Source organism: Gracilinanus agilis, chromosome 1 (genome assembly GCF_016433145.1).
Source record: "Gracilinanus agilis isolate LMUSP501 chromosome 1, AgileGrace, whole genome shotgun sequence".
Classification (NCBI taxonomy): Eukaryota; Metazoa; Chordata; class Mammalia; order Didelphimorphia; family Didelphidae; genus Gracilinanus; species Gracilinanus agilis.
The window spans coordinates 77,461,420-77,474,014 of NC_058130.1; the positions used below are offsets into that span (position 1 = coordinate 77,461,420).

General features: G+C 37.6%; 1 protein-coding gene across 2 annotated transcripts in view; it reads left to right on the forward strand.

Annotated features, from left to right (window-relative positions):
- Positions 1-11,914, forward strand: part of GRB10 (growth factor receptor bound protein 10) — a 217,748-nt gene extending 205,834 nt beyond the window's left edge. Inside the window, exons 13-18 of one of the 2 annotated variants that reach the window (XM_044671364.1) lie at positions 1,078-1,194; positions 2,018-2,084; positions 3,285-3,372; positions 5,146-5,239; positions 8,632-9,161; positions 11,132-11,914. In XM_044671364.1, coding sequence (XP_044527299.1) covers positions 1,078-1,194; positions 2,018-2,084; positions 3,285-3,372; positions 5,146-5,239; positions 8,632-8,778 — 513 coding nt within the window. In that variant the 3' untranslated portion in view covers positions 8,779-9,161; positions 11,132-11,914. The remainder of the gene's footprint in view (positions 1-1,077; positions 1,195-2,017; positions 2,085-3,284; positions 3,373-5,145; positions 5,240-8,631; positions 9,162-11,131) is intronic. The other variant, XM_044671442.1, reaches the window with a different exon arrangement.
- Positions 11,915-12,595: the final 681 nt, after the last annotated feature.

A 12,595-nucleotide genomic window follows, 5' to 3' on the forward strand; every position in this document is an offset into this window, starting at 1 on the left:
TTTTTATCCTAGATGTTGCTTTGGACCTTAAAGGATATTAAAAAATTTTGCCCAGGGTAGCAAAACGGATAGAGTGTTGGGCTTGGAGGCAGGAACGCCTGAGTTCAAGTCCTGCTCTCAGACACTTACTCATTGTGTGATGTTGGGTAATTCACTTAACCTCTGTCTTGACTCCTTTTCTTCAGCTCTAAAAATGGGCTAATAGCACCTACTCCACAAGGTGATCCCTGAGGATCAAATGAACTAATATTTGTAAAACACTTAATAAATGCTTGTTCCTATCCCAGGATTCAAATCCAGATCCTCCTGACTCCAAGGCCAGCTCTTATCTATTATGCCACACTGCCCAAGTTTTTGCCCATCAAAAGACACTTTGAGCCTCTGAAAATTTCTTTGTAGAAGTTTCCCCCCAACATACACAGTTAACTCACTACAGGAGTTAATGTGCATCTGTTGGCTCCCTCCTATTATGACTGAAAACTAGGTTCTTCCTCATTATCTTCCCTTATCAAATATTTAGCCCAGGTGGTTGGAAGTGGGATGGGAGATTCGGTTCCTGTCCCATTACAAGGATGCTTTCCAAGGAGAAAAAAGAAGAGGAGGGAAGGGTAGGTGACCATGACAGGGAGAGATTCTTGCCTCCTGGGGCAGATTGGCCTTTTGGACTCTAGATCTCAGCTTTCACGAGCCCTTTTCTGCAGAAGAGCTTCTAATCCTGGTTCATTTCTTTGATAACAGAAATAAACACTCTCCTTAAAGGAAAAATACCCTAAATTTGACCATATGAAAAACCAAAGGCCCAAAGAGGCCTAGAAACCTCGTAGTCCTTTATTTTATGCATGGAAGGCATCGAGGTTTTGACTTACCCCCAGTGCTAGACAGGAAATCTCTTAAAAGTGAAAAAGGGAAACTTTTTCTCTTAAGAAAACAATAATTTTTCAAATATAATAATCTAAAAATTCATCTAGGGGACGAGGTAGAAAAAAGATTCCCCTCCCCTCCTTTTTTGTAGTACTTGATTAGTCCTCTCTGTACCCTGCTGCAAGTTTTAAAACAGAGCGACCCGTTCTCTTCCAGCGCAGTGTGTCCGAGAACTCCCTCGTAGCAATGGACTTTTCTGGGCAGACGGGAAGAGTGATCGAGAACCCTGCCGAAGCTCAGAGCGCAGCCTTGGAGGAGGGGCATGCTTGGAGGGTAACATAATCTGACTTCCTAGGCTCCCTTTGTACGCTTGAACCTAACATACCCCTGTGCGGGTGTGCCAATGGCCAGTGTAGACAAGCTCTTCCGTGGATCATTCCTATCTACGTACTAGGGTGAATTCTGTTCTGCAAGAAGAAAACTTCATTTTGGGAGCTTGTCTCTGACCCAGGGTGTCCACAGGAAGGCTGAAAAGGGAAAACAGACAACATAGATCCTTCCTGAGAATTTGCAAGCCAATTTTTGCAGACAGACATGTCAAATTAATTTACAGAAGGAAAAAAAAAAACCAAGGCTGTCAGGCAGGGCTTTCTCCTACTGTACTTGACACTAGATTGTACAAGAAGAAGGACACCTGGAATGGGCTGTACAATTTTTACTTTTGCAAAATGAACAGCTGGCAGAGTTTCTTGCCCTCAGATTGTTCTGCTAGTGGTCATCAGTCTCTGCTGGACATTGCCAGCACAGATGTCCTCCCTTGGAATACAAGGAGAGCCCATTTATCCACATTGATAGAGTTGGAAATAGCCCTTAAGAAAAAATCAAAACAGAAAAGTGTCCCCACGGATCTTTTGTGAAATTAAGATTTGTGTGGCTCAGTCTGGCTAGGACCCTTGCTTCCTTTCAATGACAGCAGGTGAAGGGCCACCAGGAATGGTTGTACACTCACCTGATCACCCCTTCAAACTCTGAATTCTGAGGTATTTCCTTTTTTCCAAATTTTCCAGCCCCTTTTGATGAGTCGTTTTGGGTTTGCATGTAATATTTAGCCATTTGATCTTCAGTGCTAATTGAGGGAATTTGGTTTCTTTTGCAGAAACGAAGCACAAGGATGAATGTCTTAGGTAGCCAAAGTCCCCTCCACCCTTCCACATTGAGCACAGGTAAATTGGACGGCTCAAGCACACAAACAACTTCATTTTATTTGTTCATTTGGAAAAAATACTATTCGCAAAGAAAAAATTCACAAAAATTTTATTGGATGGAAGAACACTAGACTTGGCATCATGGAATTTTGGGGCTCTTTATCACTCACATTCTTGGGTGACCCATGGCAAGTGGATCACAACAACTTCTTAGGGCTTCAGTTTTCCTCTTCTCTAACTCCAGGGTACTCTCCAGGATCCATTCTAGAACCAAGATCCCTTGATCCTCCTACAGTATGTCTCTCCCATATTCAGAAACCTCCCACGGCTCCCTGTTGTCTCTAGGATCAAATAACAGCTTCTTATTCTTGTTCTTAAGGATCTCAATATTGTGGTTAAAACTACCTTTCCATTCTTATTTCACATTATTCCTCTTTCCATTCTCTACATTTTTATGTGCCAACCACAAGCTGTTTCCCAAATGCTTCCTGGCATCACTATATTACTTCCTACATCCTCAAAGTGCCCATAACTTCTATGATACTCAAAGCTAGACCCAGATTAGTAGCAAACATTGAATCCTCCATATTCGAATTTGGACCATTCAAAATCTCTAATTATGTAAAATATAGTCACTGGTTCCAGCCCAATGGGAGTATGCGGTACAAATTCTACTAAAGAATGGAATTTGCTATTTGCACTATTTAGGAACTAGTTGTAATTGTATTCATATCATTCTTTCCTATTAAGGTATAAATTTCTCATGTTCTTTAGTCCCACTCACCAATCACTTTATAGACATTTCCAGCTAGAAGTCCTGTAGCTCTCGTCATCTCTAAAATGAAGACATTGGTCTAAATTATTGGTGTTGAAGTCAAATAGAAACTGATTTCTTCATTGACTTAGAAAACCACAAATTATCATCATCTTTACTGTATTGTATTTTTACTTATTTTGTTAAGCCTTTCCTAATTATATTTTAATCTGATTCGGTTATACTCTACCTCTGGGATAAATGACCTTTAAGGTCTTTTCTAGCTCTCAATGTATGATTCTGTGAGCACCTGAAGTTGGGAAGTGGTTTAAGGGAAAAGTGATAAAAGCAACAAATGCCATTTCAAATATATTAAGGTACAAGCACTCTAGTTTCATCAAGTATGTTAAAAGTCTGTAAAATAAAAATAAAAACCATAACTCATAGCTTCTCCTCTCAAACAGTGATCCATAGGACACAAAACTGGTTTCATGGAAGGATCTCTCGGGAAGAATCCCATAGGATTATTAAACAGCAGGGGCTTGTGGATGGGTAAGAAAACAATTCAATTGAATGCTGATAGATATTCTGAAAAATGATTGTAACCCAGGACAAGTGATAATAATAGCTGCCATTCATATAGCATCTACTATGGCAGTAAATAAAAACATTTATTTTTTTAAAACTTTCATTAAACTCTCATTCTGATTTTATTTCCTTGTGATTTAGTTGTTCTGGTGATTTGGCTACATCTAATCTACTAATAGTCAATATTTAATAGAAAGCTAAATTTAAATATAAGTCCCTCATGTAAACTGAAGTTGGGGAGTTTTCTATGTAAATTTTAGTGTATGGTCTATTTATTTATATAATTGATTTTATTTTTACTTTAGTTTTATTTAGTTTAATTAATTTAGTGAATTATGATTTATTTAGTTTTTATTTTTATTTTAGTTTTATTTAGTTTAATTTATTTTACTGTGGTTTATTTAGTTGTTTACAATCTCTAAAGAGGCATGGTAGTATGTTGGATAGAGTGCTAGGCTTTGAAATGAGGAAACCTTTCATTCAACACCTTCTTCATACTTGATAGCCATGGGTCAGTGGGCCACTTAACCTTTCATGTGTCTCAGGCTTCACCCAAGGAACTAAGTCATTGATGGGTTGCAGTCAGTGTGGGTAGATGGGAATTTTCATATGGGGAGTTCTCAATGCCAATGACTACTCAGATATTTTGCATTTGTATAAAGTTTCTGAAATATCTGAACTAATTGGAGAAAAACCTGAACTTCTTATAATTCTTGCTATCACTGGATGTTTTAATATACTATCTACATATTTACTATAATTTTTGCCACATCTGAGGGTTTTGAATTAGGCGTGTTTTATATATTTAATGAAATGGCCTCCCTTAGAACTTTTGCTGACATTGAACTTCAGAATCACCAGTCCTAATCTAAGCTGTAAAAAAGGGAGTCACACTGACATTGTAGATGATAGCGCAGTGTCGGTGACTGATATTGGCTTTAGTCTGTCCCACTGCTCCGACAGCCTAGACCTAAGATAATTTCCTCAAAGCTTCTTTCTTTGATCATGAGCAGAACTGGGTTGGGGGAAGGCATGAATACATAAGATCATTATAGAAATATTGGTTTTTTGTCTTACCTCTAGCTTTGACTTATAAGTATATTGGAGGGAATAGAGAGAGAACAGCTGATCTGACCCAAATATCAAATTCATAAATAGGAAAGAGTCCTCCCTTTAGTTGGGTGACAACCAGCTCTCAACAAGGGATGAAAACTCACTTTTTTTCAAAAACAGAAGAGTGGCAAAAGCTAGGCAATTGGGGTTAAGTGATTTGCCCAGGGTCACACAGCTAGAAAGTGTCTGAAGCCAAATTTGAACCCAGGTTTTTAGACTCCAGACCTGCTATCCTATCCACAGTGCTACCTAGCTGCCCCAAAAACTTACTTTTAACTGCTAACAGAGGTGGTATAGTGAGTGGATAGAGTGCCAGTCTCAACAAGCCACTTAAATATTGCCTCAGTTTTCTCTTTTAAAATGGAGGATAAATAAAAGCATCAACCTCATGGGACTTTTGTAAAAATAAAATGAGATAATAATTGTATAAAGGAGTTTGTAAAACTTAAAAACACTATATAATGTTAGCTATTATTGCTTGGAGTCACACAACTAATAAGAGTTAGAGACAGAATTTGAACCTAGGGTTTTCTGACTCCAAAGGACAGATTTCTATTATGAGTTAGATCTCATGATTTTACTGTTTTTATTTCATCATTAAACTCATTCTTGTGATTTCCTCAGGCTCTTCCTCCTTCGTGACAGCCAGAGTAATCCAAAGGCATTTGTACTCACACTGTGCCATCATCAGAAAATCAAAAATTTCCAGATATTACCTGTAAGTATAGATTTTGCCTGATAAAATTTAGGATTTTTTTGCTTTCTCTGACTTCATTGACCAAGATTTATCCTTAATTTTCAACAGAATTTTATAATTATTAAGAAAAATTAAGGACTGGAATTCTACTGGAAAGAGGAGGCCACCTAATGGGACTCCCTCATTTCCCATCCTCACCCATCTCTCCCTCTTACCCACTAGTCTTAATAGGAAAGGTTGTAATCTGCCTTGACAACACACACAACCAGAATATTAGAATGTAAAAGCTGAAATGAACCTTTGAGTTCAAAGGGTCTGTGGCTTTGAATGCTGGATATGGAAAGAATTCTGTCACCTGGAGAAAGCTTAAGAATGGTACAAGCAGTGGAGAATGGTATTTGCTGCTATGGTACTTTGTGGTTGTTTGTCTTTCTTATTTTTTTAAACCTTAACTTTCCATCCTAGAATCAATACTGGGTATTGGTTCCAAGGAAGAAGAATGGAAAGGGTAGGCAATGGGGGTGAAGTGCCCAGGTAGGAGAGTGTCCGAGGCCAAATTTAAACCCAGGACACACCCCCCTCTCCGCCCCCATCTCTCAATCCACTGAGCCACCATCCTTCATTCTTCAAAAGGACCAGAGATATCTTTACTTGCGTGTGAATTGCACAGATTCATCAGCCTTCCTCTCTTCTGGCATCATTAAAGTCTAGTGGCAAGACAAAAGCCAAGACAACTGGTGATGATGCTGAAGGAGAGATTGAGTGATGAACATAGTGTATGTCACTAAGGCTGGTCCAGATGCCATTGGTAGCAGCCCTTCTGCAAATAACAAATACATCTGAGTTTTATTACAACGAAAATACTCTTGTTACCAGCATATGTCACTGGTATAGGAATTGGGGCACCACGGTGATATACAGTGGGTGATTTTGGCAATGAAATTAAATCCCAAATTAATGAATCCTCTCACTGTGTAATCCATTGAGGGTAACTGGTATACTTCTGAGAAAGACTAGATGTTGTATCTGCCTCATTTTCTCCTCTCCTAACGGTCATTAATTATGGTTCTACGGGTTGAATGTGAGACTCTCCTTTATTAAAAGGCTTTTATTGTTGCCTGAGAAGAATGCCCAACCTTTCTAGAAGAGGAACAAAAATTGGTCAGGCCAGATCCTGCCCCTTTAAACAAGTTTTATTGAGTAAACTATTATTTGATCTGAAAGTTAAGCTGTTTCCAGAGTAAGCATAGCAGAGTAATGAGAGCCCTCCTTTTAGGAGAGGGTAGGGACCTTGTAATGTTTTTTTTTTCTCCTAGAAAAATCTAGAAGAGAGTAACAAAATAGAAAGTTTTTAGAAAGTGAATTAAAGAAAAATAAGTTTATTTTTTAAAAAAACAGTAAAAGATAAATTAACTAATTTAATTTTTTAATGAAAGTAAAAACATACTACCAGTAACAAAAAGGAAAAAGGAAAATTTACCACAAATGAGGAAGAAATAAAGGAAATTACTAGAGACTTATTTTGCTCATTATATGCCAGTTTCTGAAATCTGGACTTATATAGGATTTAACTTCCCTTTACTTGTTTCCACATCAAGTTAAAAAAACAAAACAATGCAATTCTTTTTTTTTTTTTTTAACTTTTTTAAACCCTTAACCTTCCATCTTGGAAACAAGGCAGAGGAGTGGTAAGGGCTAGGCAATGGGGGTTAAGTGACTTGCCCAGGGTCACACAGTTAGGAAGTATCTGAGACCATATTTGAACCCAGGACCTTCTATCTCTGGACCTGGCTCTCAATTCACTGAGCCACTTGCTGCCCCCCCCCCCCAAATGCAATTCTTATCCCTCTTAGTAAAATACTTTTCCATTCTTTAGATCCACAAGATTTATGTCTGATTATATGATATTGCCAGATTCAGAAAGTGATTAGCAAATTAATCAATCACTATTCTAACTCGCTATTGCGTGGCTCTGGTGAAGTCATTTTATACCAGTTTTCTCATGTGAAATGAGTATCATAATAATATTTGAACTACCTATCCCACCTAGGAAAAAGCACTTAGCAAATCTTAAAGCCACTCTAAAAGGGTGATGTGTTGTATGATGTCAGTAGATTGGCAAAGAGTCAAGAGCAGAAGTGCTTTATTGCTAATATGGATTTAAAAAAAGGATACAGTCAATGAAATTGGTAATACATGTGCCTTGTCGACTTATAATCTCTGAGTTTATGCACGTAGATCCCTTAAGCTTTGGAAAGCAGGCGGATTTCTGACAGGTTTTCTATAATAGCTGTTGGGTGTGCTTTGCAATGTCAACTTTGGAAATTACAGAAGTGTGAGTCATTACTAGGGGTCACTGAAAAAAAAAAAAGAGAGAAAGAGAGAGATTGTAGCCTGTACTTAAGAGTCTGAAAGGTACTTCTGGCCTCAGCTGTGTTCTTAGAACCCAGGAGTGGTTCTGTGTTTAAATACACAAGGCTTGAACATTTTTGTAAGTAGCAGCTGCTCTACACGCCACCATTTTCTTTTCCTCATCTGAATCATGGAAGCTTTAAGGTTGTCTAGTCCAACCACTTCGCATTTTACAAATGAGGAAACTGAGGTCTAAGAAAAGCTAAAACGACTTGTCCCAGGTCATACAGGAAGAAAGTAGCAGAACCAGGATTGGACTCCGAGTTTTTAAAAGTCCAAATCCAGTGCTCTTTTGCACATACGTGATGTTGTGTTTCCTTAAATAAAGGGGCAGAGAGGACCACCCTCTAAAAATAGCCAGTGTGTCCTCCTTGGAACTAAGAAAAGACACGTTGAAGCCAAGAGTTTTAGGTCAAGGGGAAAATAGAAGAAGAGAAAGGAAGATAGGGAGAAAAAAAAGAAAGAAAAGAAAATAGAAAAAAGAGAACTTTTGTGTGCACTTGGCCAAATAATCAAAAGTAGTGTCATAGTCTTAGAAGTTGTGTCTCCTCCCAGGCCCCAAGTTCCTGTTCCACCACTGACTTGATGTGTGGTCTTAGAGAAGTGATAGAATCTGTGGTTGCCATGGATTCTGCACCCTCTGTTCTTTTGGAATCCTCAACATGGCTGTTTGGTGGACCAAACCATAATTCTTTTTTTTTTTTTTTTTTTAGTAAGAACTACTTTTAAACCCTCTACAACCCTGTAGTTATGTTAGTAGCAGACCCAGAATGAGAAACTAATAATAAGTTATAATATAAATATGTATATAATATAAATAATAATAATAAGGCTTTTGAGTTTTAATTCAGTTTTCTACTTTATTCTGATGCCTGCTATGATTTTACTATGCAGTTCATTTGTACTCTTTTCTGAGACAAAGACTCATTTTTTTTTCCCTCAATTACAGTAGACTACTTGGGTTGTGCCAACTAATGTTGAAAGTATTTTTGTTCCTACAGTGTGAGGACGAGGGACAGATGTTCTTCAGCCTTGATGATGGGAATACCAAATTCACCGACCTGATCCAACTTGTTGAGTTCTACCAGCTAAACAAAGGAGTTTTGCCTTGCAAACTCAAACATCACTGTATCAGAGTGGCCTTATGACCTTGAATTTGGCTCTTAGTTGAAGACTGGATTTGCTAGAAGAATAACTAAGAGAAAGTTAACACTGGAATGAATGAACAGGTCTGTAAAATTGATTTAAAAATTATATTCTGCACCTCGGGACTCTCAAAGGGATAGATTCAGTGGGTACCAACAGACCAAGATCTCCTGGTTTGACCAACACCTAAGAATGATCTGCTGCTGAGTATCCCAGCATACCTTCCTTCCCCTTGCCAAATAAAGGAAGGCATGTCGAATTGTGCGCAAATTTGAGACTAAACTGGAATGATCGTCTTGGCTGGGCCACGTAACAGGAACAGGTTCTGAAGAGAAATCATTGGAAAAGGACTCTTGCCCTGGAATAATCTTGACAATTAAAACTGGTGTGTTTACTTTTTTTGTATTGATCACTTTTTTTTTTTTTTGCACTCCTACTTTGTTTTGGATATTGTATACAGCCTATATTAGGACATAATGTGGCTTTTCGATTCACGCAGGAGCTAAAAAGTCTCCACCTGTCAGAATTAGAAGACCTGAAGTGTTGGGTCTCAGCATTTCTCCAAGGGCAGTTTCTGCTCTCAGCTGATTGAAGCAGTGTGAATTCAGTTCTAAAACTATAACTCCACCACTCAGTGGACTTGGAAAATCATTTATAAGGTTTTTATCGTTAGGGAAATGACTGGTATACATGTAGCATAATGAATGGACCCAGTCATGACACCTCCTGCCCCCCTCCCCAGTCTAGTCATCCAATTTCTATGCACAAATTTTTGAACCTTTTGTTATTAACATGTGTTGTCTTTTTCCCTCCCAGTCCAATAGTTTTTTATTCTTTTAGGAAATTCACTGTTACACGATCACAACTGAATGGTTCAAAAGAGGCTGGTTTCAATGAAAAGTCACCAGTGCTGATCATCATCTACTCATTAGGACACACAATCAGTCCAGTCCTTTTTTTTTTTGTTTGTTTGTTTTTTTTTTTTTTTTTACCTTTAGCTTTATGTCCTCCATGGCCTTCAGTCTCTTCCAAAAACACCACCATCAGCTCGTTGAAAGGCTTAAGTAATGCTCCAGAATGCAGCCCAAGCCCCTGTCACAAGGGTAGTTCTAGGAGTTTAAAAGAAAAATGGCTCCTATTTTGTTTACTGCAGTGAGTGTCCTGAGTGTCTCCATGGTGAGAAACATACACAAACAACCAAGTGGACACAGACTCAACCTGACATTTAAGAGGTTTTGACCCTCTGCCCTCCATCCTGCTGAAAGACAGACAGACAGACACACACACACACACACACACACACTTAAGCCAGTTGACTGCAAGCCGATTCAGAGTCTACTTTTCCTACTGGCTTATGGTCAGAATTGCTTTGTTATCAATGTTTAAATTGAATATTTAGTCCTAATACAATACCGATTTTCCTTTTTTTTTTTTTTTTTCTTTCTGATGAGCCAGACAGAGGATGGCTCAAAGTCTTTCCCACGATCTTCCAACTCACTCTCTCAGCCCTCGCCTCCAACCCTGAACATAGAAACTGGGCGTGAAAATAGCCATTTCCCTTTTTTTTTTCCTCTGCACATTGGAAAGTGCTTACTTGAAAAGGGTATTCAGACTACTGTGGTGAACAAAATAGTTTTCTTTTAAAAATAGCAGTGAGAATGCGGACTGGCTCCCTGATTGACATTAGCCACTGGATTGCTTTAAGAATCCCCTCTGCTGAAGGAAAAATCATTTCATACTGCTCTTTGGTCATCATATATAGCTTTGACAGTAGTTTAAGACAAAAATGTAACAAGCTTAAGTAATACATATCAGCTATAACTGTCGATGGTATAAAAACACTGTATTTTAGTTTACAGATCACCTTCTAGTATTTTCCATGAAATGTCTGTTTAGAAGATGGAGATTTTTTTTTCCAGCAAAATGTGTTTTTCAACTGCATACAGAACTGCATTTTCCTGCCTTTTTTTCCTTTTTTTTTTTAAGCCACTCTTTCAAACAATGAGAAATTTGGCTAATAACTGTTCATATTTCCAACTTCACTTTGCATGCCTGATTCAGCCTCACTTTGGGGGGAAGACACAGCTATTATAAACTTTTCTATTTGGTGGATTGAAATAAACCTTTTTTTTTGTTTTTGTTTTTGGCTATAGGATTTCTTTTCTGTTTACATAGATTAGTTCTAATAATGCATTCCCCCCCACCCTCACCCAGCACCAGTAGACAGCTAGTATTTGCAGTGTTTTGTATTTATAAACTTGCATTTTATTTAAATGGAGATAAATAAAAGTTTGACTATGAATCACAATTTTGTACGTATGTAGATGGTTGACTTAGTCTTTTGTACTTTTCCAGCCTAAGTGAACTGTTTGAGAAAGTGGCCACAAGCTTACTCTTCCAGCTCACAACTCACTTGCCATTTCCCTTTCTGCTGGGTCACTGAGAGAATACCACCCTATAACAAACCAACCAACCAATCCAGTAGAATCAGCTGGGTTCCAGCTTAGCAAACCAAGGACTGAAGGACATTTGACTTTTATTTTTGTATTTAAATGACATGAATGTAAAGGGGACGCTCAGGGTTGTTTTAGAGCCTATTAAATTTTTTTTTTGTCTTTGCCTGTGATTTTTATTCTCTAAATGAATACTTCATGTAGCAATCTTGAATATGTCAAGAAGGAAAATGCCAAACGGTTTTGGTGATAAAGTTAGTAGTTAAGTTATGTTACACTAGGTGTTAAAGTACAGAAAGCTTTTATTTGTTGAACCTTGAAGAAACACGTGCCTCAGTTTAGATGTTTTGTCTTATCTTTTCTGCACTAAATAAATACCTGACAGTTTGACCAATCAATGCACCTTTCCAGTGGCAAGACTTGCTTATCGTAAATTATATTCGTCACAATGCAAGATATAGTAACTGTAAAATGGAATAAAAGTTGAAAAGTTTTCAGGGAATGCAAAAGGTATTAACTTAAAGACAAAACCTTTATTCAGTATGCTTTGCTTCATACTGTAAATAGCTTTTGGGCTTGTGAACCTAATTGTAATCTATCTTTCAGGTATTTTTGTACAAATAAGGGACTGATATTCTGTTTCTTGTAATTAGAAATAAACATTAATACAATGCTATTCATTTTATACTGCTGTTAATATCTGGTTTCTACGTTTAAAACTTTTTTTTTTTTTTGCTGATTACTAGGCAAAATATTGAAAGGTTCTCAAGGTATTAAACTTGCTCCATATAGCACTAGATCTATGATTTCATCATTTACAGGTGTTCCTTCCAGTGACTCAGATTTCGATCTATACACACTTGACCATTCTGTGTGACTCTAGCGGATGACCTTTCATAAATCTGCTTCAGGGTCTACCCAATAGGCTGAGGCCTTTTCTATATTTGCATGGATACCAAAGGAACCCCAGAGCTGATGATTCGTCCCTTTCACTTTAAGAACAGCTCTTCTGTTTTTTTCTGGCTATAAGTTTATTTGATAAAATAATTCATGGTCCTCCTACTGGGTAATTTCTTATTGGTAATGTGGTACCACCTATTCACTTTAAATATTTAAAAAAAAATATTTATTTCCAGCTCCTCAAATGGGAGCAAGGTACCAGAATTAGATTTAATGATTAAAATTGTCCTTTAAAAAATGGTACAAAGTTGTTGATTTTGCTCTATAACTTAATGAAACTCATTTGCAATTTCTTGCTAACAGAAACTTGATATTACTTGCTTCTTTCAACATCCTAGCCCAAGCCTGCCATTACCATATTGCCTCTTCAAGCTAAAGCCTAATGGAAGTGCTGACAAGAATTTTT